Source organism: Haliotis asinina, chromosome 14, assembly GCF_037392515.1.
Source record: "Haliotis asinina isolate JCU_RB_2024 chromosome 14, JCU_Hal_asi_v2, whole genome shotgun sequence".
Lineage (NCBI taxonomy): Eukaryota > Metazoa > Mollusca > Gastropoda > Lepetellida > Haliotidae > Haliotis > Haliotis asinina.
The window spans coordinates 20,737,713-20,758,816 of record NC_090293.1 but is presented as its reverse complement, the minus strand read 5'-3'; the positions used below and the strand labels follow the sequence as shown (position 1 = coordinate 20,758,816).

The window sequence follows — 21,104 nt, the reverse complement described above, 5'->3', positions numbered from 1 at the left end:
TTCATAAGAATCGTAAAAAATACCCTGGCAACTCTCTGTCTTTTGGCATTTGTGACACCATGTTTATCGGTGTGACCCACTGGTCACATCCTGCTGGCATGCATTTTTCACGTTGCAACCTCAATGACAACAAGGGGTTCTTGTGTCATAATTTGTTATAGTACTGTTGCCAGGATCACCTGCGTTAATGCTTCATGAACACCTGTTCACCTTCATTTGGATAACATGAACAATGGATCTGGCTACTTTCAAAGTCTAATTTTTACTATAAATTCAACCTGTCCAGTATAAATACCCTAAATATTTTGTGTTTTTCTTATGTGTCATGCCAAGATTATTTCTGCTGACTGAAACAAAGAATAATGTATGTTAGCTCTCTTGTCCATAAAGATTAAATACACTTGGGACTCATTTAAATGTTTAAACCATCTTAACCCTTCACTAATCATACACAGCTACAACCATTTTCTCGATCATCCATCCATAAGTTCTGTATGTGTCAACACATTTAAACACATTTATAGATGCATACAACAAGACGATGAGTGACTGTCCACCCCCATCATAAAAATGGCAAGTTACGTCAGCACTTGACATAAAGTTTATTACATTAGAAATATTTGATAGAGGCCTATTCCGGGTGTGTACCAAAAGGTACTTGTAAATCCTTATAGTGAAATGGCCTATAGAAGAGGTCTGTCCAACGGTATCCTTCTAGAGATTGTAAATGTAAGTCCCTTTAGTACAAGGACCATGGAAAGTGATGACAGACCTTTTCATGGTATGTGCCAATCCTCATAGAGTAAGACCCAACAGTGGAAGACCCAATAGTGATAGGCTTTATCGAGGAAGCTAACAAGAGACCTATCAACAACTTTCCTCCTGCAGATGATATATAAATGTAAGGCCTCGTAGTACAAGGCCATATGGTTGAAACTGCTGACAGACTTTTACATGTTTTCCACCTACATTTCATACCATAAGGCCCTACAGTGCAAGGCCCAATACAGGAAGGCCCTATAGTGGAAGCTGATGCGACTAAAGCAGGGACTGTTCAAGGCAAGGCATTTCTCTTCCCACACCAAAGCAAATAGACAGTGGATATCCTAAAATTACATCTCTTTCTAAATGTGACCCCCAGGATTATCTAGGTACAGTTTAAGTGTTTCCAAATAGAGGTTTCGCATTACCCATAAACGTCAACAGCTCCAAACAGTTGCAGTGCATCTTACCCTTGACCATAATCACCATATGCTATGTGCTCACAAAAAGTAAAGAAGGATTCTCACAGTTAGTTTCAACTGATGTTTTTCCTACAGTTTCTTTTGAAGCACTTATGTGCTTGAGACATATCAACAATATCCTGTTCGATTTTTTTTCCCAACATATACCAGAATGGAAACTAGTATGTAATTTTCCTCAGATATACTTTCAAGAAAATCCACCAAGTGACAATTAACACACTTACTTTGATAAGAACTTTGCCTTTGAAGAATTCAGGTGAAGGTAAATGCTCGAGATTTTCATCGGCAGCCTCTGTGTACAACGTGTCCCCAAGTATAGTTTTCATGTAATGGGCAATAGCTTGCTGTTGCTTGACAGTACAGTGGTTTTCTATTGACAATATCACAGGGTACCTGAAATACAAGTTATATCATATTGAGCTGTTTGACAGTGCAGTCGTTTCTATTGATAATATCACAGGGTACCTGAAATACAAGTTATATCATAGCGAGCATGGATGTTTCACTTTACAGGCAGCAAACATGCTTGATCAATAAAAGTAGAATTGCTGAAGATCTATACACATCTAAACATAATTATCCTCTCTTCAATCAACAGAATTCAGTATGTAAATAAACTTTGAAATCATCTTTGTTCATGCATTTAAGAAATAAGCAACCAACATATATACATACAATCAACAACATACATAATGAATACACTCACACTGAACTAACAGATACAAGGAACTGTTAGGTTTTTTGTCACTGACACCTGCTTCACATTCAAGCTAAAATGTGTTGAACACACTACCATTATAATGAACCAAAATAAGAGGCCCCTTTGAAGGTTCTTCCTAACCCTACTATACCGTAATGCTTACCAGATTAATTGTAAGAATATACACAATCTTGAGGTCCTTAAACCTTTTCAGTTGTAAAACACGAAATGTCACCCACAAAGATATCCATATATAACAATCCATTTTCTATGTTCAACCATCAAAGTTTGTTGAATACATCCTTGCTATATTTCTGCTTAGTAAAGCAATTTCTTTGAAGAAAAGTGGGAAGCACGATCCTATGTTTTCTCTCTGAAGCATGAAAACACTTTGAAGCATGTATTCTTGTCAGTTTTGCCAAGAATTCATTTATCCTTGGCAAATATCAATCAAAATGTTGCTGTGTAGATTGAGGTATATTCTTTGTGTCAATGCTCCTAGAGACTCTGTTTTAATGTGGAGACTGGAGGGCATGATAGAGCATGGTCAATAATCTAGTTCCCCTCAGATTGCAATGCCACGGAGAAACTCTACAGCTGAGTCCATCATGTCCTCATTACATCTTCCCAGTGTTCATTACTAAGGCTAACAAAAAAACCCTATAGACTCTTCATTGTCCTCGATAATTAGACATCATTCCATCCTCAAAGGTGACATCAGATGAACAAAAAACAAAAACAGATGCATGTTTTGGATTACAAGAAGAGATGATCAAAATGATGTGTCATCAATATTCCTCTAAGAATACAACTTAATAGTAGATCCTATTCCTTTACTTCTGTTTCATTACAACTCTTCTGTTACAGGAATTAGGTTACATAAATATCAATGCCAAGATCACAAGGATGGGCAAACTATGGACAAAGTTGGTTCTGTGAAACAAATGTTCTATATCCTGGGTTACAACAGCCACGAAGTAACCAGAACAAAATAAGTTGCTCACTGGTCATGAGGGTACATCAACCATGGACCCCGATGGACCATTGAACAACTTATTGAACTTACCAAACACCTTAATTTTAATTTTGAACTGTTTGAAGCATAGATATTGGATTGTACACTTCATATGGATCATGAGCATTCAATTGGGATACGATGACATGTGTCAAGTCAGTGAGTCTGACCATCTGATCCACTTAGTTGCCTCTTATGACAAGCATGGGTTGCTGATGATCAATTCTAACCCAAACCATCACAGGTTTCAGTACTTAAATATGACTACGACAACACAAGCTTAAACCAATATATGTGAAGTCCGTGACTATATGCAGTTCTTCACTTGCAGGCTCCTGCTGGTTCTGCTATTTATAGATTGTCCAACAAACACTGAAGCATACTTCTACTACAATAGAGGCTATACAGGTTATAGAAGGGCATGCCCTACTCTTCTCCCAGCTCCCCTCAAAGGTTAAGAAATACTACAGATACTGGCCCCATCAGGTCAGCCAGTTCCATAAAGGCCACACCTCTTCACAAGCCATCAGCAACACTCATTATTCCAAACACATTTTATGCTGCACATGTCGTGCACATCAACCTGAAACCTGTTACAGCTTCATCTTTTCACCGATCTTATTGACCCTGTTAAATTATCGTCCTTAAAAGCTGAAGGTGCTGATAGGATGATTAATAGGGGATTATTGGGACCCAAAAGCAATCTAGGTGCCTGATCTAATCCTTCAGAATACTGTGTGGTCACATAAAAGACAAGAATGTATTTTGACTGGTGGTGAGCCTGACAAAGTATATAATAGAGAAGTCTGGGGGCTGATTCCTGAGGCAGTCTTTATGACACCACCAATATCAAATAGCAATACAACTTATACCTGCTGACTTGGCATAATAAAACGTCACATCTAATCACTGCTAACCATTCTTGAGCAGATGGACAAAGCAGTGAACTAGTAGGTTTCCACCTTGTTTTACTGGAAAACATTTCTAATCCTCAAAAAAATGAACAAGTCATTTCAGGAATATGGGGGATATATACCTTTGAATTATGTAATAACATTCAATTGCTGGCTTTATACAACTCTTTATATGTCATAATTAGGAACTGCTTGTTTTGTCTCAAACTAATGAATTTGTCATCAACATATATGTAGGACTCAGATCTGTGGCACGTTTCCTAATTTGTGGCAGGTTTGATTGTTTAATTGTTACGTGGCGTCATAGCATGAATGAAGTCAATGTTATTCGACACTACACTCGCCATTCTTGGTGATAATAATCTAAGGAAAATCTTCAATGCCAAGAAAATGGAAATCATTGAAAGAGGTAGGTTTGTAATTGCGGTACCACCTACAAAGAGGAAACCTGTACAAAAAAACATAAATGCAGCAGCATTCTGAAATGGCATGGAAAAAATATTAGAGATCAGAAAACTGAAATCGGAAAATCTGAACTGGGGAAGGGAAAATCCTTGAGAAATATCCTCTCAAAAAAATAAAAGAGAAGAAACTTGACATAGGAACAATTTGAATATTATGGAAATAGCTGACACAAAACAGTCCATGCTGAATCACATCATGTGGGGGAATGGTTGCCTGAGTCTAAGACTCAGGCCCTGATTTCTCGAAACAAACTTCAGTTATTACTCAAATCTCAAACTGAGTTTGACAATTTGAAACTGCTGAATTTTTAACTCAACTACATTTTTTAAAATATAAAAGTCCAAACAGCAAATATAGAAATCTGTGGAACAAACTCTGATCGTTTACGTAGTTAAAGTTTGATACCGATTTCCACTCATTCTGGAAAATGTATGTTCCTGATTTTGCTAAAATTTGCGCAAAACTCAGACTTCAGTTTGTTTCGAGAATGGGGTCATATTAATTCAGTAATATTTGAATGAACCTGAACACTACACTAGGATAAAAGATTCTGAACATTTTACTGGGATAAGTCTGAACACCACAATGAGATATGTAGAAACACTCTATTCTGATAAGTTTCAACATTACTAGGTAAATCAACACTACTGGGAGACGTCTATACATTCTACTGGGACATGCGTGAACACTACATCAGGATAAATCTGAAACTATTAGAATAAATCTGAACACTCTACTGGGATACATCTGAACACAACAGCTTGATAAGTCTGGGCACTACTGGGATAAGTCAGCACATGGTGTTGGGAAAACTGAACACAATTGAATAGATCTAAATACTCTATACGGAGATGTCTGAACACCCTATTCTGATATATCACTTTATTGCGATAAGTGTGAAAACTATTCTGGTAAGTCTGAACTCAATTGGGACAAGTCTGCACACTAGTCTATGAAATCGGAACACTTTAATGGGATAAGTCTGCACATTATTGAGGCACGTCTTATTCTAACACTATTCTGGTAAGTGTGAACACTACTGGGACAGAACTGCACATTCTGTTAAGATAAATGTGACAACACTACATATGGATAAGTTTGAACATTATTGGGATAAGTTTCATTGTCTGTGTTGAGTTTGTGTAGCATCAGTGCTGGGAAACTTTTCTCCCATTTTGTTTTCCACACACGCAGAGATTAAAAAAAATCCCCTCACATTGTCGAGAACAGTAATATCTAGCCAAAAACATGTGGCTTCAAAAAGGGACAGATTCAGTTAGATGAAAAGGCTTCATCTCTAACATTGTATTCTGACGGCAAGACTATAATGTCTTCTACAATCAAGTAGACTGGTAGACTAACAGCTAGTCTCTGAAATGAACATATTTTACTGAAAAAACGTCCATAGTGTAAAAAAATAATATAATGAAATGGAGCCCTGAGACTTTCTTCATTTGGAAATCTAGACTTGCCACATTTTCTAGACTTGCGTGGGCTTTCTTGGATATTTATACTTCAGGGTCTGTACGACAGACTCGTAGACCGGATGTGCACATCAAGCTTCCTCAAACATGCAGTCAGTCTTCATTTATTCAGGTAAAAAATTGATTTCAAACACAGAACTTAATATCAGTGGGGAAAAGGTAGCCTGGACGTAGTTTTTTAAGCTCTTTTAATGCTAAGACAGTCGTAAGTGCCATACATTAACATGGTTTTGACTATCATAGCGCTAAGAGAGCTTCGAAAATCTAGGCCATCTGACTAACAGTTACGCTATCAAAATTGTTTTTAATTAACATAAAATACAACAAAAAGAAGCCCTGAAACTTTCTTCATTTTCAGAGACTGTGGTAATCTAGACCTGCCAAACATTTTATACTTACATAGGTTGATTTGTTTCGGGGTTTGTATCACCGAATAGACTTAACACATATTCCTAACTTGCATGGACTACACATTGGGAAGATTTGTGTCAGGGTCTGTATAACTTGCCAAACATTCTAGAGTTGCATGGACTACATTGGGTAGATTTGTTTCAGGGTTTGTATAACTGACTAGACTTGCCAAACATTCTACACGTGCGTGGGCTACATTGGGTAGATTTGTTTCAGGGTTTGTATAACTGACTAGACTTTCCAAACATTCTAGACTTGCATGGACTACACATTGGGTATATTTGTTTCAGGGTCTGTATAACTGACTAAACTTGCCACATTCTAGACTTGCATGGACTAAATTGGGTAGATTTGTTTCAGGGTTTGTATAACTGACTAGACTTGCCAAACATTCTAGAGTTGCATGGACTACATTGGGTTGATTTGTTTCAGGGTTTGTATAACCGACTAGACTTGCCAAACATTCTAGACTTGCATGGACTACATTGGGTAGATTTGTTTCAGGGTTTGTATCACCAACTAGACTTTCCAAACATTCTAGACTTGCATGGACTACATTGGGTAGATTTGTTTCAGGGTCTGTACAAGTGACTAGACTTGCATGGACTACATTGGGTAGATTTGTTTCAGGGTTTGTATAACCGACTAGACTTGCCAAACATTCTAGACTTGTATGGACTACCTACATTGGGTAGATTTGTTTCAGGGTATGTATAATCAAATACACCTGCCATACATTCTACACTTGCATGGGCTACATTGGGTAGATTTGTTTCAGGCATGTATAATCAAATACATCTGCCATACATTCTACACTTGCATGGGCTACATTGGGTAGATTTGTTTCTACCTGGTCATCAAAGGCACTGCAGTTTGCTGTGAAGAATTACATGCTTTTGGCAGGCACTAACAATTATGAGTTTGAATCCCATTTGCCTACTGGTACTTCATGGTCTGTCTGCAATACGACTGTACTCACACTGCACTTGCAAAAGTGGTAAATGTCTGAGACACTGCATGCTCTCATTTCAGTCTGTCATCACACATTCTGACATACAGTGGTACAACTGGATTACTGTTCAAACCACTTCATACTTAATTTCTGTCAATATTCATCATGACGCCACTACCACTAAAAGTCATCTTACTCATATTACCTAGCACACATCAGTTAATACTCAGAGCGAGTGACTGAGTTTAGTTTAACGCCACCTTTGGCACATTCCACTACCACTAAAAGTCATCTTACTCATATTACCTACCACACATCAGTTAATATTCAGAGCGAGTGATTGAGTTTAGTTTAACGCCACCTTTGGCACATTCCACTACCACTAAAAGTCATCTTACTCATATTACCTAGCACACATCAGTTAATATTCAGAGCTAGTGACTGAGTTTAGTTTAATGCCACCTTTGGCACATTCCAGCTATAGTAGCAGGTGACACTAGAAATGATCTTCGGCATGATGAGAAAATGCTTTAACCACTTGTCACCCATTGTACCTCCCTATTCAGGTGTTTTAATGAAGACAAGTTCTTGGAAAGGAAAGAGTTCTGGAGACATATTAATCCTTTTCGCTCTTCAACAAAAAGCCATCTGCTTCACCAACGTAATTTTAAAATATTTAATGAAAAATAGTACACTTAATCATTCTCCGAGTCCCAAACATGTTTGAATGATTAAAGCTTTTTTTTCATTTCAATAATGCTGGAATTTGTTCAATTTCCCTTTTTTTCTAGCTTTCTTTTTATTTAAAAAGAACAGCATCTGAAAATACCAGCCACATGAGCCTGCACTATCGAACAAAAACTGGGCAGTCTGCTCCAATCCTGCCAAGAGAGGTAGAAATTGCATTTAGGAGTAGGGAACGTTCTACAAATTCTGAATGGAATTGATTAGCAGAAGAGAGGCATCAAACCAAAATGGCAGCTATGACATAGCATCCATGTCACATCAAAAGGACTAATTTGCTCATTTTGGTGTGACAAATAAGGAAATTGACGTTGCTCCCAACAAGAACAAGCCTTGGAGGGATGTAACGCAATCTGGCCACTAGTAAATTCTTCAGATCAGCTGGGTGTACTAAGTCGGGCAGGATTCTCATGGAGTGTAAATTCTGGAGATCAATAATGATAGGAAATAATCAAAATTCCACGTTTTCATCTCCAAAATCCACATTATTGCAAAATCTAATTTCTGATTGATGAGAACCATAAGAGAACAACCATGACAACTTTCAGTATCCAGAGCTTTTGATAGCTCTTGGTTATCTGGTATTTTACTCAAAGGTTTTCATTTAATATGTCACATTTCGCAATCTTCCAGTAATGAAACTCTCTCTGTGTGTGTGTGTGTGTGTGAGCGTACGTGCGTGCGCGAAAGAGAGAGAGAGAGAACCGATCAGTGACTGTGACAGAAATACACAAACTAGACACCATGTATGTTTCAATAGGAACCTACATAATTCTGTGAGTCATATGTTTACATAATGTAAATGATAGTAATTGAATTTTGTAGTCATGACATCTAACAGTTGTAATGAAAGCACTGTTCTTTCTTTTCCCCAACTGTGAAATGTTTTCATGAATCTAACAACCCCAAGGCTACTGACATTATGCACAAATCTTCCACATAGCTCTGTTAGATTCTACATAAATCATGGAAAGATCAACGGTCAATGTCACAAGACAGAAAAAGTGTTACATACGGTTACAAATTCCTGAAATACACTGATGCACTGTCATTAAATTTGTTAGATACTTTTTCTAAATATACAATTAAAGTTACTCTAAAGTTATGGTCATTGTTCAGCTTTTTGGAAAACACTGTCAAGTCTGTGACCGAGGATTGCTTTCCTTTCCTCTTCAGTCATGAAACTTTACATTAACCGATTCTTCAGGTAACTCACATTGAAGTAAAATGTCATGGTAACCTTTAACATACTCGTGAAATGTAGATGTGTCATATTTTCTTTTGAATATGATGTATACTGTAGATATTTGTTGACTAGTGCGCAGAGTTCTGAGAGTACCCTAATGGTAATAGGAATATATAATTGTCAATGGCAACTTGAAATGTTTGTTGCCATTGTTAATCAATGTGGCACTGGTATTCTAGCTACACTCAAGTGATGTTTTGTAAATAAACAGTTCTGGGTCAGTCAGTCCAGTGATTTGCATCGAGCATTATTCGATGTTGATATGATGACATGCATCAACCAAGTCTGCATGCCAAGTCAACCAATCACGTTAGTCACCTTTCAAAATTGAGTGGCTGAAAAAGAACTGTAATCTAGATTTCCATGGGTAGAAATTAAATGAATGACTGATGAACACAAAAAGAATAAAACAAGTGTGAAGTTGCATAATGAACCCAAATAGAGAGAGAGGGTGGTGAAGGCCAAGAGGGTGAAAGCTTGATATTCTGTTTGCATATATTCAGATGTAATTATTGTAAAATACATGAAAAAAGCTAAAGAGCTTAGTTCCAGGTTATAATAAAGAGGTACTGAGTCTGAGGTAACAGGTTTACTCGAATTTCAAAACACAGGTTTATACCTAAGTAAATGACTGTTACTACAGAATATGAGGCGCTATAGCTATCAGGATCTGGTTTCATCAACATAACATATTCAGTGTTCCTGGTGGTTTTGAAATTTACCAGCGGCTTATACGACTTAGTCCGAAAATTATAGAGGGATTAGTTTTTAGACACGGACAAAGTAATCAGTATTCATGACGAAATACTGTCAATAAATGTGCTGCAAAGTGTGCTGCGTGTTGCTTGTTTTTCAAGAATATGTTCATGGGATCTACATTACAATTATTGATTCGATTTGGTGCCATGCTGAGACAATCAAAATACAATTTCAAGCAGTCCAGCTACATTCAATAAATGTGTTCAGAATGTCATTAAATTAATTGAATAAACTGATGCATAACATTAACAGTATTCATAAAAGTTGTCAAACGTACATATAAATTACTATGTCCACACTTTTGTGTGATCATGTAATGTAAGTCAAGTCACTGACAAATGACATGTTGCCTTTTGTCACATCAATCTTTATCAGACAAGATGTTTAATGCAAAAACATGCATGTAGCATATTTGTGACAGGTCATAAGATAGCACAATACTTCCAATAAGTCCAATAATTTACAAATAGATAGTGATTTCTTGCTTAATGTGTTCACAATAACATTATCTCACCCCAAACTTTTGTCTAAATCTGAAAGTTTTCATTTACGAGGACAGTATCCATTACTTTTGGCCAATCAAAATTCCTATAGCAGACTGTGTCGAAAAAGTTTCATTAGAAACCAATTCTTATATAAAAAAAATGCTTCTTACAATTGTCAAATTATACTCAGCAAGGGTACAGTAATATTGTTGATGTTCAGAGCTTCTGAACGATACCTGCTATCGCCTTACATGTTATTCATAAGAAGCTTAAAAAATGGAGGTATTTTCCATTATTGTGTTATGTTAGTGAGTGGAAAGCCACCGATATTGTAAAATGGGCCACCATACATATTATTTAAGGCATCTTTTTAATCATAATTTTCTGATTACATTAATATGACAAAATATAAAAGAACAGGGATATTAAGACATGTCACAAATGGAAGCACATCGCCATATTTTCTGTATCCTTAACCACTGGATTAGATGTTTCACTTATATTTGCTTATTTGTCCCCAAAAAGAACCCTGTCAGTGTATGCTGTTATTTTTTACTACTGGAAGCCATTTTTTTTCCCTATGCACCCAATGATTACCACGTGCTACGGGTACAAAGAGTTAACAGGGCATGGCAGTGTGCGAATATCTGTATCAGGTAATTACATGGCATGGCTTGATCTGCATATGTGCAGTGTACTAGAGTCTATATTTAGATGTGCCAAGACGTTTTTAACTGCAATTTTATTAAATATACCTTTGAAAGGCAAAATGTACCAGCAGCTACAGACAGCAAATGAAAATACGGATCATCACAATTTTTATCGGTAAAAACCTGGTAATTACCAGAGAATGGGAACACTGATATTTTGGACCATCATGTCTTCGGTGATGTTACAAGGTTTCACAAGTCACTGAGTTTGTGCAGTGAAATGGGCATTAATATAGTACTCACTCAGACTTAACAAATGCGTAGTCTCGTATTGCCTCTATGACGGCCTTGAAGGAGATCTTGGAAGTGAGAGTGTGTCCATGGTAGATGACAGGTTCATCGTTTGGACCATCCCAGCAATCAACTGGAAACAACATCAGTACAACATGTGATAGAGTGAGTTTAATTATTACGCCACTTAAATTTCCACATTGTACCCATGTGTTGAATCAAACCCAGGTCTTTGGTGTGATGAGCAAAACTTCACCATCTTACTACTCCACTGTCCCACATCAACAATGCGGAAGAACTCTTAGGTGCAGGTGGTGATGTTGACACCAACTGGTCATAGTGGTAAGAAGACCATTGCTTAACATTAGCTTACTATTGTACTATTGTTGTATCACTCTGGCCACTTTGTAGAGCATACACTCATGGTTGTGCACACACACAGACACACAGACAGAAATGTTTGTCAAGTTAGTACTTTACAGCTGACTGTAAAAAACATCTACTACCACCAAAGACCTTAATTATGATGCAACTTATATCAAGCTTAAACCGGAAACAATGTCTTGTAAATACATTCAAAGACAATTTACAATATGGTCAAAAACTGGTGCAATATAATAAAAACAATGTTTCTGTCATGTAACAACTCTCCCAAAAATCAAAGCAGAAAAATGTTTTTGACTAAATTGTTTTTCAACCATTTTATTCTTCTCTTTTTCAGAAAGATATAAAATGCAAAAAGCACTTTAAGAAAAATATCAAAATCTAAACTGGGGAATGTTCTACATGCAAACAATTTTTACATAAAAGACACTGTTTCCAGTCCTGACTATATATATCTCAATTCATCGCTAATGCATACTGTCAATATAAACATAATATTACCCTGAAAACTTTGCACCATGGCAAGAAGGTAAAAACTGATTCCCTCCCCCCCTAAACCCAATATATGGTCATTGCTCTACATCTTTACAACACACCTCTCTAATTTAATCGATCCTGACACAACACCCTCCCTAGCCAAGACATATGAAATGTCTCCAGTCTTTCCTAAGTAAACATCACTAGACAATGACACAAAGACCAGAATGGATAATGCCAAATACCAGTGATACACACATGGGAACTTCCGTGTTAAGAACTGCAGTTTTCAGACAGCTGATATTTACATCCTTTGAATTTAATCTGAACAGTGATTCTTCAGCATTGGACAATGCAGTACATTTTCCTCTCTTGTTCTGAAAATAGATGCTGTGTGTCCCACTGCTATCTGTGGCTAGCTTGTCAGTACATTGTAGACGAAGCTTCTACACACAGTAGCAGCTGGAGAAAGATCATTCACCCTGTGTACATAGCCTTATTGGTAATGAACAGTGCAAGATGCTCAACATTAACCTCACAGGCCTCAAAGAATACACTACGAGACAAAAGTAATATGCATTACAAATATAGGTACATGAAAACAAATATCTATATGGAAACACAATATCCAGATGGCATTATCTTTATCTAGATGTATAAAGAGGTATTCTTTGACATAGTTTTGTCATGTTGCAACAGTTGACAATGTCACAAATTAACGTGCACAATCATGTAATATTTTGGTTGATAAACTGACTTGGCTCACTGACCCCAGTGACACCACTTCATGGCTTCATGACACAATATTCCTTGGGCTATTTCCCAAGGGCCTTCCCTATAAAACCTGGCCTATGAAAACATAACAGACCTGCACAAACACTGGATCAGCTCAGTCACAACATATTTGTATCAGTACAGGTGAGACGCTGTTGCACAAAAATCAAATGATCTGCTTGTACAATGTTGTTTTACACTATGTCTGTTGTCGGCAAACTTCAAACACTATCAAGATACCGTGCCAGAACAGACCGCACTAGAGACATGGGTCATCCAATCATGAAAGACATAGATTTGCTGTTCAAAGTTACGCTTATAAGATGTGTGAAAACATGACCATATTTTCCAATCACTATTCACATTGATTTCCTCTAACCAAAGTGACAAACGTATCTATAAGATCTGCATCACTGTGGGCATTCCTCCCACATTCAGCCCACATGCCATGATATAACCGAAATACTGTGGCGTTAATTGCACAAACATACACTGACATTACAAACCAAGCATGTTGGGAACTTTCTACACGAAATCCTCTTGGACTGTAATGCACTGTAACAGGGATACATGCAGACACCTGCTACAATGTACCAATCTGTGAATAATTAAGTCTGGACTGGGAAAACCAGGGTTTGACAGCCTGAGCATCTCTCAAAAAAAACCCCAACAAAACAACTGGGGTCAGTGTTTCACAATCATGAGGCCTCTTCCTTCAAAGTGATTGTTGTGATACAATTATGGTAAACCTCTGATAAAGTAAGCGCATTAAGATCATCTTAGTGCACAGATAGGTTTCTGGTACAGGGTCCAGAGGTCACGCTGGTATCCTATGACTGTCATGTTTCAGCTTCTTCAAGAGGGGGTAGCAGGAGGTTAAAGTGTTCGCTCATCACACCGAAGACCCAGATTCGATTTCACAAATGGTTAAAATGTGTGAAGCCCATTTCCAGTGTCCCCTGTCGTGGAATATTGCTATAAGCGACATATAAGAAAAAAACAAACCCAACACTCACTCAGTTTCTACAAGCATCACGCCAGTCTAGAAAGAGGACATCTGGATTTCACCCTTTTTTCCCCATCTATCTTGTTAATGTACTTACGTTCAATACATCGACAGCCTTTCTCCAAAGCTCGGATATATCCCTCCACGCTTGAGGGTCCCTTCAGCTGATCTTCTAATAGATACCTGCAACAACATGTAGAAAAGCATCAGTATCAAGCTACTAATTCATTACGCTTTACATTCTGCTTTCGTCCTGGCAAAAAAGTTCTAATTCAACAGTGGCCATCTGCATATTCTACATGTCTGGTTTGTTGCAAGTCCTCTTCAAGCTGAAAAAGTCTGCCACAAATAGGCAGTTGAAATAAAGGAGATTGAACCACTGTGTGGCTTTGATAGGTTTGAGAAGTGTTTGTAACCTAACGCTATATGTCTGAATTATCCACAGACTATAAGGGGTATGCAAATTATTAGCTGTCTGGCAGTCAGTAAGGACCAGCCAGCTTAGCTTTGACAATGTAAGCACCTTTCAACAAATCTTACCATTAACCCACCTTCAAGTTGTCATAACAGTATCTTATACTTCCAACATGAAGGTTAGCTGAAAGACATCAAGCTACTTTGTGGTGGAATACACTTGGCTACAATTTTAGAAGCAACAAAAACTTTACAAGTTTGTTTTTAGACAGCTTTGTGAATACACGACCACAAAATGCTGCTGCCTGAAATAAAAGGCTGACCTCTAAAGCCTGGACACATTTTCAAGCCTTAGTACCGATAGATATTGGCAAGAGAGTTGTTGCTTAAATAGAGTCGATTGCACAAGCAAATATCTCATATCACTTCATAGTTTGAATTCTGTTATGTATGTATATTTGAGATTAGCAAGTGTGACGAAATACAGAAATAATGGTTGCTAGATATAAGTGATATGTGCACACTTGACATATACGACACTGGCTATGTTTCACCCTATGGACAATAATTCAACATACTGTCACATCAGCCATGTTGCAGATATCAGTAGCTAAATAGTTTGTTTACCCTGTAACAGTTTTTTTTGTTATGTTTTAAGGCTTCAAAAAAGCAATATTTTAGCAAAATGACAGTTGTCAGAAACAGTCTAGACCAGACAGTCCAGTGATAGGCACCATGAATATCGATTTCATGCAAAAGAATACCCTGTCCTGCATATCTTCAGAAACAGACTCAATTTAGTGGAAAGGAGAAAATATGCTGTGAAAGTTTTGTGAATGAGTTTGTGATGACACATTCTTCAAAGCATTAACACTTAATCTAAACTAGCCATATGATAATTCTCCAAACAAAGCAAAAGTAGATTTAGTTTGTTGATTACATTGTTTTTGGTGCTTGACCATGGCCTAGCCATGGACAGTGCTACAAAGTTCAGCTCTTCATATAACTCATGCTTTTTCTAATAATAAAACAAAAACAAGAAGAAAACACAGTCATCAATATCCCCCACATTGCCTCCAATTTCAGTCTGCATCACACCTGTTGCCATGGAAATGCCAAAAATATTTTGTTCAGAATTCCAAAACTATCAAAAGGCACCAGTACACCACTAGACCATTGTATGTGTCAAGTTTAATGAAAAAATTCTGAACGGTTTTAGAGTTCTGCTCCGGAAAAGATAAATGTGCATGGACAGGGTGCATTTTAATGCACCCCTGTAAACAATGTTGGGTGGGGTGGGGGGGAAGAGATAAAAAAAATTCCTTGTCTCAGTTATGACAAATATAACTTTATTAGGGCTATCTGTATCCAACAGAGATGAAGAGGTATCCTTTTTTGTGGCAACTACTCCAAAAGCAAACAATAACACATAACTTCACAAAAACTTCTCAATGGAAGGGACACAACTCTCTGACAACTGACCCATTCAGAAATGATTGACCACAATTGACCCATTCTGTTTAATGAACATTTGCACAAGACTGAAAATGGTGGTTTTATTGTGGTGTTTTGCACAATGCACACAGAGTACTTTGGCCTACTGGGGACAAAACTGAAAATCTTCTCTTTAAGAAAATGGCTGTAATGATGATCACTGACACAGCAGGTGATTCGAAATCAAATGCCATAGCTGAATGTCCTGCAAGACTGACATCTTCCAGAAATTTTACATCTGTGCTTCTGTGAAGTGAGCTCATAGGTCAGGACATGTTCAAAGCTGTTTCTTAACCCTTCCATACAAGTAATTCATGCACACAAGGACACACAAGCAGCAAAACAACTCCAGATGATTACTGAGTAAAAAAACTACCTTCACTATAAGATCTCCAACATGTTATAATCAAATAGAGTGTCAATCCTGTAATTTAATAAAGTCTCTTATTAATCCATACAACTGCCTATGGAGCTGGAGAGATGTTTTTTCACAGCTTTGAACAGTTTTTCACTTATATCACAGCAAGTCATCTTGTGTGGGAGTTGAGTGACATTTATCACTTCGGTGAAACCGATGTCATGCTAACAGATAAAGGATGATTATACGATGACAACTTAGGTTACAACAAATTGCAGCACTGTAGATGACACAAATTAGAAGACAGATGCATATGTCACGCTGCTCAAAAATACTAAACTTCCTACATTTTAAAACTTTAGAGTAAATGTTTCCTGTCTTAAAACAAAACTTAATCTCAAACGACATCACATCAAACAAAACAAGAACCAGAATGAGTGAGTGTAATAACGCTGTAGTGAATTCAGGATGATGGTTCATTAGATTGGCAACAGCACTGATGATGTGCCCAGTATGCTTTTTGGTATAGAAAAACAAAGAAATCTTGAACTAATAGCAAAATACAAGTTCTAAAATACTTCATAGGAAATACCGATATGCTCTCTATGCTTAACGAACGCTTAAACAAGTTGCTGTAGAAGACATTGTGTCAGTTTGCAATGTTGCTTTCAAACTGCTAGAACAGTTTCCTGTGACAAATGCTTCATTACTTGAAATTGTGCTTCAATGAATTAGCAATGAGATTGGTAGATTTGTTACCAGTGTTTGCGCAATGCCCAAGGCAATTGCACAAATCAATTCCATTTTTTCGTGGTCCATTACCTCCAGTCGATACACGCAGAGAGAGAGGCTCAGAGAGTCTTCTTCAACAAACTTGAAGAAACAGCAAGGGAAAAGAATATCTAAATGCTATTTAAAAAACATTACTGACGCGTACTTAGGTTTTAAGTGTAGCAAATTACACACACAGAGTTAAATCTCTTCCTACTTTACAAACATAAGCTTTAGAGGTTCTATTTCTCCTGACACATGCATCTTTCTTCGATTGGCATTCTAGAAGTTGGGTAGATGAAGGATGAGCACTATTTTTATGGATATACAACTTCTTTATTCTGTACAGGCGACGTTTTGACATAATGTTGTAGTCGAGCAAGTGTCACTACTTACTTCCCAACAGTACTTCATCAGCTATGTAAACACGTATGTACATCACTTCCAACTGGCTGCAATCCCTTATGTATATTATCATCACGTGCTTGATAATGACATTAGAATCTATGTCGAAACGTCACCTATACAAAATAAAGCAGTTGTATATCCATAAAAATGGTACTCATTCTACACGCATCTTTGTAGTGTTCAGTGTCTCTGAAGCATGGATCAGAAAGCAACTGCAAAATCACCATGTTACAATATGTTGGCTTTCAGCATGTTCTTTAGGAAGGCATCAGGTATGAGAGACTGTTGTTTGTAGAAACAATGTCCTCAAGTTGCCTCTGAAAAACTGCATCAACTAAATCTGGCCTGGCCAGGTCCACAAAATAATGTAGGCTGATATGTACAAGAGACAACAAAGGTTTAACCTATTAACATCCACGGAACTGAATCAAACTTTGAACAAGGAGATACAATTATTTCTCTCCATTAAACCATGTATGTTATCTGTGCAACAGATGACATAGATCCCACCACATTACCATCAAAAGGACTGAACTAAAGTTTGAATGGCTAAAGTACACTCCACCTCAAGTATAAAAGGGTTTCTGAAGGAAAATGCATCAAATATTGAGACAGCATCCGATGGGTGCAGCACAGCACTATTCCTGACATGCATAGGATAGGAAGTCAATACCTGCAGCCCCTTGTGGAGGAGGAGCATGAATGTGTTACTACACTCCTTATACTTGTACAAAGACTGATGAAAGTCCTGTCAACACTTTTCTGGTAGGGAGGGGCATACATGTAATGAAAAGCAAGGTGTACACTTGGATATCACACCTTCCTTCCTCATTTGTAAGTGTTTCCCTCTTCAGTTGCTTTCACAGCTACACAGGTAAATGTGCTGGATTTCATATCCTGTTGTCCTATTCGGACAGTAGTGTGTGAATTAGCATGAGTGCCACTTTGAACAATAGTGCAAAATGAGATAACCTATTGTGTCAGGAAAGCCTAAGTTTATCAAGAGAGATATGGTTAGGCTTAGCTTTTAAGAGCATTGCACTTTACAGCTTCATGCCTGAATGTATGGGTGTATGAATCTAATTTTTCAAGCCTGGACTAACAATGGTTTCATAGTACTAGGTCACTGACAAAACATGCCATCACTGTATACTGACTTCAAATTCATGTCTAGCAGTCCTTGTTTTAGACTGAAAATGATGAGTCTCAAACAAAAAGGGTTGGGAATAGATCATAACTGGACAAAACTCTGTCATACAGACTCATAGCAAACAGATCCTGCAAGGCTCTGCTGACAACAAACTATTTTCCTAAATGACTGCACAACCTAACCATATGACGACTGACTGATCTATTCAATACTTCAGCTGTGCTAAGTCTTGATAATTGATGGAATTATGAAGGCTTCTTGATAAAGACAGGTCAAGAGGACACAATCTCACACCTCTATTCCTCCTAAGAGATAAATTAGATCAGATTTGACAAGCCTTTCATCTCCAAACACCGTTGACATTTTAAAATTGATTCTTCTTGACACAATGGTGTCCTTTCAGTCACCAGTCAATATCAAGCAGTCTGATTGAATTTACCCAACATAGAATATATAGAGGAGCCTGCTGATTCCATTATCCTGAGCAAACTTGGTCCTCACTAGACTCACCCTCGAAGCACAGCATCCTCCAGCACAAACACAATGTTGAAGAGGAGTGTAACATTGGCCTGTTTCGGAACACTAATTATTTCACAACATTTTATCTCTAGCTATTTCCTTATCCTTTCAAAGATATAGAATATTTACCAGGGGATGAATTATGAGAGTATTTAACATGCTCATGAAACAGTGCCTTGTTGCAAATAGGTGTTTGTCATATGGTTCATATATTTAGTTCCACGCTGAAGGATGTTTACAGCGATGTTCACAATGAGTTGACCAGTCACAGACATGATAATGAGGGTTCCAAGACATGACAATAAAGTGCAAGATATGACAGCAAGGGGTTTCAGACGTGACTGTACAGACGTAACTGAAGTCCTAACCATGGCAATGGAGGTTCTAGCCATGACAACTGAGGTGCATGACAAGGCCAGGGATCACTTGGGGTTACTACTTTACCAGCTACAGCAACTCCCTGCTGAAAAATGTCAACCCTTACATTACTGAACATAATGAACAACACTTTATCTCTACAACACCATAACGAACTGTAATGATGGCTTGTACACCACATGTGACTTGTAGTGGAAATTTTTATGCATCCATTCCTAATTTTGATATGTCAAACCTATTCTGATCGAATCTTGCAATCAATGCAGCATCTTCTACATCTGCCATGAGAAGCAGGGTACGGTTGTCATTTGTGGCATTAATACATGTCCCTGCACTGATTAGAAGTGACACAGAAACCTTAATCAATATGTAACAAGTCACCCATTATTTTGTGGCAGACATGCATGCAACCTGTTGCCCACATGCACATTCAGTAATAATAGAGCCTCAGTGTATTCCCATGGCATTTCAAATAGGATCTTAACTATGCAGGTCAGAATGTGTGAAAGATCACTGGTCAGTCCTATTGACCAGATAAAGAGCCTGTAACCATCACTGGATTGTCGGGACTTGATTATCTGCACACAAAAATAACTGTTGTTGATATATGTGTGCAAGATGCAATCACTGGACAGTCTGGTCCAGACTTGGCCTGACTATCTGGTTAAAACTGCATTTACAAATTTGTAATAGTGTTGTTTGCAACTGCAGTCAATATGACAGATGTTTAAGTGTAACATTAATCCACCAACAACCACTACTGATGAGTGTTTCTGGTGTATATGATTTCCATCACTGGATAGTCTGGTCCAAATCTGATTATTTACAGCAGTCAATAACGTAATATCGTTCAGTGTGGTGTTAATCCACCAACAACCATTGTTCATGACAGTGTTTCTGGTGTATATGATTTCCATCACTGGATAGTCTGGTCCAAATCTGATTATTTGCAGCAGTCAATAATGTAATATTGTTCAGTGTGGTGTTAATCCACCAACAACCATTGTTCATGACAGTGTTTCTGGTGTATATGATTTCCATCACTGGATAATCTGGTCCAAATATGATTATTTACAGCAGTCAATAATGTAATATTGTTCAGTGTGGTGTTAATCCACTAACAACCACTGTTTGTGACAGTGTTTCTGGTGTATACGATTTCCATCAGTGGAAAGTCGGGTCCAGACTTGATTAACTGCTGACAAATGTTGATGACACTGTTTCAGGCATTTATGTTTTCCCTGCATGACAAGGCCACCAGCTGCAGCAGGTTTGATTTGACAAGGGTCACTATGGTGGTCACGGTGGGCTAAGTCAGTCAGAACATAGTGACCAGCTTACTGTCATTTACACAGACATGTTATAGTGAAAATTAATTCAGACCAAGCAATATACACAGAACATTAAGTCGTTTTGGCCCAAAATACTCACGTGTTATGCGAACTGGCAATGAAATAATGACTTAGAGGCTGTGTCATGTCGTGGCAGACTTTTTTATGCATTGGGTCAAAAATATCACATTCGTCAGACAGGAGGTATTCCGTGAAACCTGAAAGACAAAAAAAATAAAATAAATAAATAAGAGACATTAACAAAGACTGCAGAGATACA

At 37.6% G+C, this 21,104-nt stretch overlaps 1 protein-coding gene across 1 annotated transcript in view; it reads right to left on the bottom strand.

Annotated features, from left to right (window-relative positions):
- LOC137261859 (inactive phospholipase C-like protein 2) overlaps window positions 1–21,104 on the bottom strand; it is a 69,496-nt gene that overhangs the window by 17,629 nt on the left and 30,763 nt on the right. Inside the window, exons 5-8 of the mRNA XM_067799663.1 lie at window positions 20,925–21,042; window positions 14,099–14,184; window positions 11,373–11,493; window positions 1,469–1,637 (exon numbers count right to left, since the gene is read on the bottom strand). Coding sequence (XP_067655764.1) covers window positions 1,469–1,637; window positions 11,373–11,493; window positions 14,099–14,184; window positions 20,925–21,042 — 494 coding nt within the window. The remainder of the gene's footprint in view (window positions 1–1,468; window positions 1,638–11,372; window positions 11,494–14,098; window positions 14,185–20,924; window positions 21,043–21,104) is intronic.